Source organism: Sinocyclocheilus grahami, unplaced genomic scaffold (genome assembly GCF_001515645.1).
Source record: "Sinocyclocheilus grahami isolate Dianchi unplaced genomic scaffold, SAMN03320097.WGS_v1.1 scaffold1505.1, whole genome shotgun sequence".
Taxonomy (NCBI): Eukaryota; Metazoa; Chordata; class Actinopteri; order Cypriniformes; family Cyprinidae; genus Sinocyclocheilus; species Sinocyclocheilus grahami.
The window spans coordinates 225,132-228,207 of NW_015506684.1; the positions used below are offsets into that span (position 1 = coordinate 225,132).

The following is a 3,076-nucleotide window of genomic DNA, read 5'->3' on the forward strand; positions in this document are numbered from 1 at the left end:
CACACTCACACACACCTCCGTCAGCAGAATGGCCAGCATGTCCTGTCTCTGGAAGCGGATGGCGAGGTGAACGAGAGTGAAGCCGCTGTCGAACGCTGAGGGTCGATTGAGCAGACGCACCTCGTCGGAGGTCAGCTGACGCGCGATGTCTCCTCCTGAGGACTTGTAGGCCTCCACCGCAGACAGATCACCTTCGACTACACCTGCACACACACACGCGAGCGCAGCGGGTTAGCTCTCACACGTGTTACACTACACTGTCATGATTTATAGTAACCGTTTTCAGTGAAGAAACACACACAGTGTACATCAGGAGAGCTTCTCCATACTTGACACATGAGTTGAACCGCTGCACACGTGTGGATCAGGAAACAGTTCATAAGATTATTAATCAGGCATGCCGATTTGTTCAGTGGTTAACGTGTTCTAAAGTGATCTGACGTGGTCGTTCCATGTGCTGCTCGCGGTCTCGAGACATCAGCTGTCTGAAGATCTCCGCATGCCAGACTGACCCAGAACACGAGAGCACTGACACACACTCGCAGCGTTTGGACGCTTCTGAAACCATGTAAAGGTCACAGTCACACGAGTGCGTTTACTTGTTGATCTGCTGCATGTTATTTATAAGTGTCTGAATCATATCAGAGTTTACAGCTGATGGAATGACTAATCTGAAAGATTTTAACAACCCATTCAGATGATGTGTGTGTTTAATTGTCTAATATATACATTTATGAGTAACAATAATTAATATTTGTTCTATTTTGTTTTTATCGATAATGATAACTACACACAATTACTGAACTTCAACAATTAAAATTACACTATGAATTTTTAATAGTAAAGGATAATGAATAAAGCATTCCTGTAGCTCAAACAGAACACAGCAACACAGAAGACATCTTCCACAAGTTTGTTGTGTCCAGAGCATCCGGAAACAAAAAATCATGCCCAAGAAAAAGTTTGTGATTGTATCAAATCATTGACAGCCGGGATTCTGGGTGTCATGTGAAGGATTCACTTTGTGTTGCATGCTTACTTTTTAAAGATCTAACCAAACCTTATTGATAATTTATACTACGGGGCCGTTGAACGCTTGAATCTGATTGGCTAATGAATGTTCTAATGTGTGCGATTATTTTCAGGGAAACACGGTTAAAGTAGTTCCAGGCAGGTCTTGACCGCATCACATGTCCATATCACTTCGCTTACAACAGGTATTTGAATTATTAGAAAATAATGCACACCCGAGGTGTAACGGCTACATCAGCACCTATTTCCTGAGAATTATTCATCAATTATTCCTTCATCAAAATCTATTATTGAAACAATCTTGTCAAGCGTTTCACTCTTTCCTCATTCACATAGACAGGAGCTGTGCTTGCATGACTATAATCTGCCACAAGTGAACTAGCATGCAACATTTCTTCAGGAGAATAAACTACAGAGTTTACACTGATTAACACAAAAGTCTGGCTATACGAGACTAATGCCAAACCTACACTACAAAGAGTGCACAGAAGCGCCATTTAAGTGTCTTCACACATGCTGCTCAGAGACTGCAAGAATGCATTTACACAATGTGTACTGTGATGTGGGTCAGAGCAGGCATCATTTTCTCTGGCTTGTACGCAGCATTATGTCTCAATACTGAATTCTGAGCTGGCACAGAGCAGCCTTGAGTGTATAAAGACACCTTAGGAGGTCCCTGAGAGCGAGTAAAGAGGCACTCACCAGCGCAGGCGTTGAGAAACAGCCAGTCTGTCTTCCTCATGCGGTTCTTGATCTGTTTGAGCTTCTTGAAGTCCACCTCGATCTCCTCGTTCCCGCTCTGAGCTCCAGCGGCCAGCTCGATCTGCAGCTCCGCCTCATGTTTAGAGGAGGCAGGTGAGAGCCGCTGCGCCCCGCTGCATACGCCCCGCGCTCGGCCGCGGTCCCGCTCGTTAATCACGGACGAGGGCTCGTCAGGCTCGCGCGGCTGGAAGGCGTCGTTGGGTCTGGGGTGGTCACACACCACGCAGCGAGAGGATTTGGGCCAGTTCTCGTACGAGCAGACCGAGCAGGTCCAGCACTGCGCTCGTGTGTGGAGTCGGTTCCGGTCGTTGTATTCCTCACACGGATCCGCTGGAGGGCCGGTTCCGGACGTCTGCGGGGTTTCTGTGGGGCTGTAGATGCGCTGCCGGACACTGCGGCACTGGGTGCAGCGGATCGCTCTGGGCCAGTTCAGGTAAGTGCACACCTGACACGACCATTTGCTGCTGTGCTCGGAGGACTGGGCCGGGCGGACGCGGGGCCGGGCGCTGGAATCAGGGCAGATGAGCAGGCTGTCGTTGCACACGGGGTCACACTGGTGTCCGGCGCCGCTCGGGAACAGTTCCTCTGTTATGATGGTTCCGCTGGGCCGCTGCGCTCGGCACATGGTGCACTTAATAGCAGTTGGCCAGTTTTCATACGTGCAGTACTCACACGACCACTTCACACACAGCTCTGTCATGATGGATCAGCACACACACTCACACACTCACAATACTCATATCTCACAGTATTAATGCTATTAGTGATACTCATATCTCACAATATTAATGTTATTAGTGCTACTCGCATCTCACAGTATTAATGTTATTTGTAATACTCGCATCTCACAGTACTGACAGTATTAATGTTAATAGTGCCACTTGCATCTCACAGTATTAATGTTATTTTTAATACTCATATCTCACAGTATTAATGCTATTAGTGATACTCATATCTCACAATATTAATGTTATTAGTGCTACTCGCATCTCACAGTATTAATGTTATTTGTAATACTCGCATCTCACAGTACTGACAGTATTAATGTTAATAGTGCCACTTGCATCTCACAGTATTAATGTTATTTTTAATACTCATATCTCACAGTATTAATGCTATTAGTGATACTCATATCTCACAATATTAATGTTATTAGTGCTACTCGCATCTCACAGTATTAATGTTATTTGTAATACTCGCATCTCACAGTACTGACAGTATTAATGTTATTAGTGCCACTCGCATCTCACAGTATTAATGTTATTTGTAATACTCGCATCTC

The 3,076-nt window shown here is 45.6% G+C and overlaps 1 protein-coding gene across 1 annotated transcript in view; it reads right to left on the minus strand.

Annotated features, from left to right (window-relative positions):
- Positions 1-2,536, minus strand: part of LOC107570785 (ubiquitin thioesterase ZRANB1-like) — a 5,385-nt gene extending 2,849 nt beyond the window's left edge. The window contains exons 1-2 of the mRNA XM_016257044.1: positions 1,735-2,536; positions 16-203 (exon numbers count right to left, since the gene is read on the minus strand). Coding sequence (XP_016112530.1) covers positions 16-203; positions 1,735-2,494 — 948 coding nt within the window. The 5' untranslated portion in view covers positions 2,495-2,536. The remainder of the gene's footprint in view (positions 1-15; positions 204-1,734) is intronic.
- Positions 2,537-3,076: the final 540 nt, after the last annotated feature.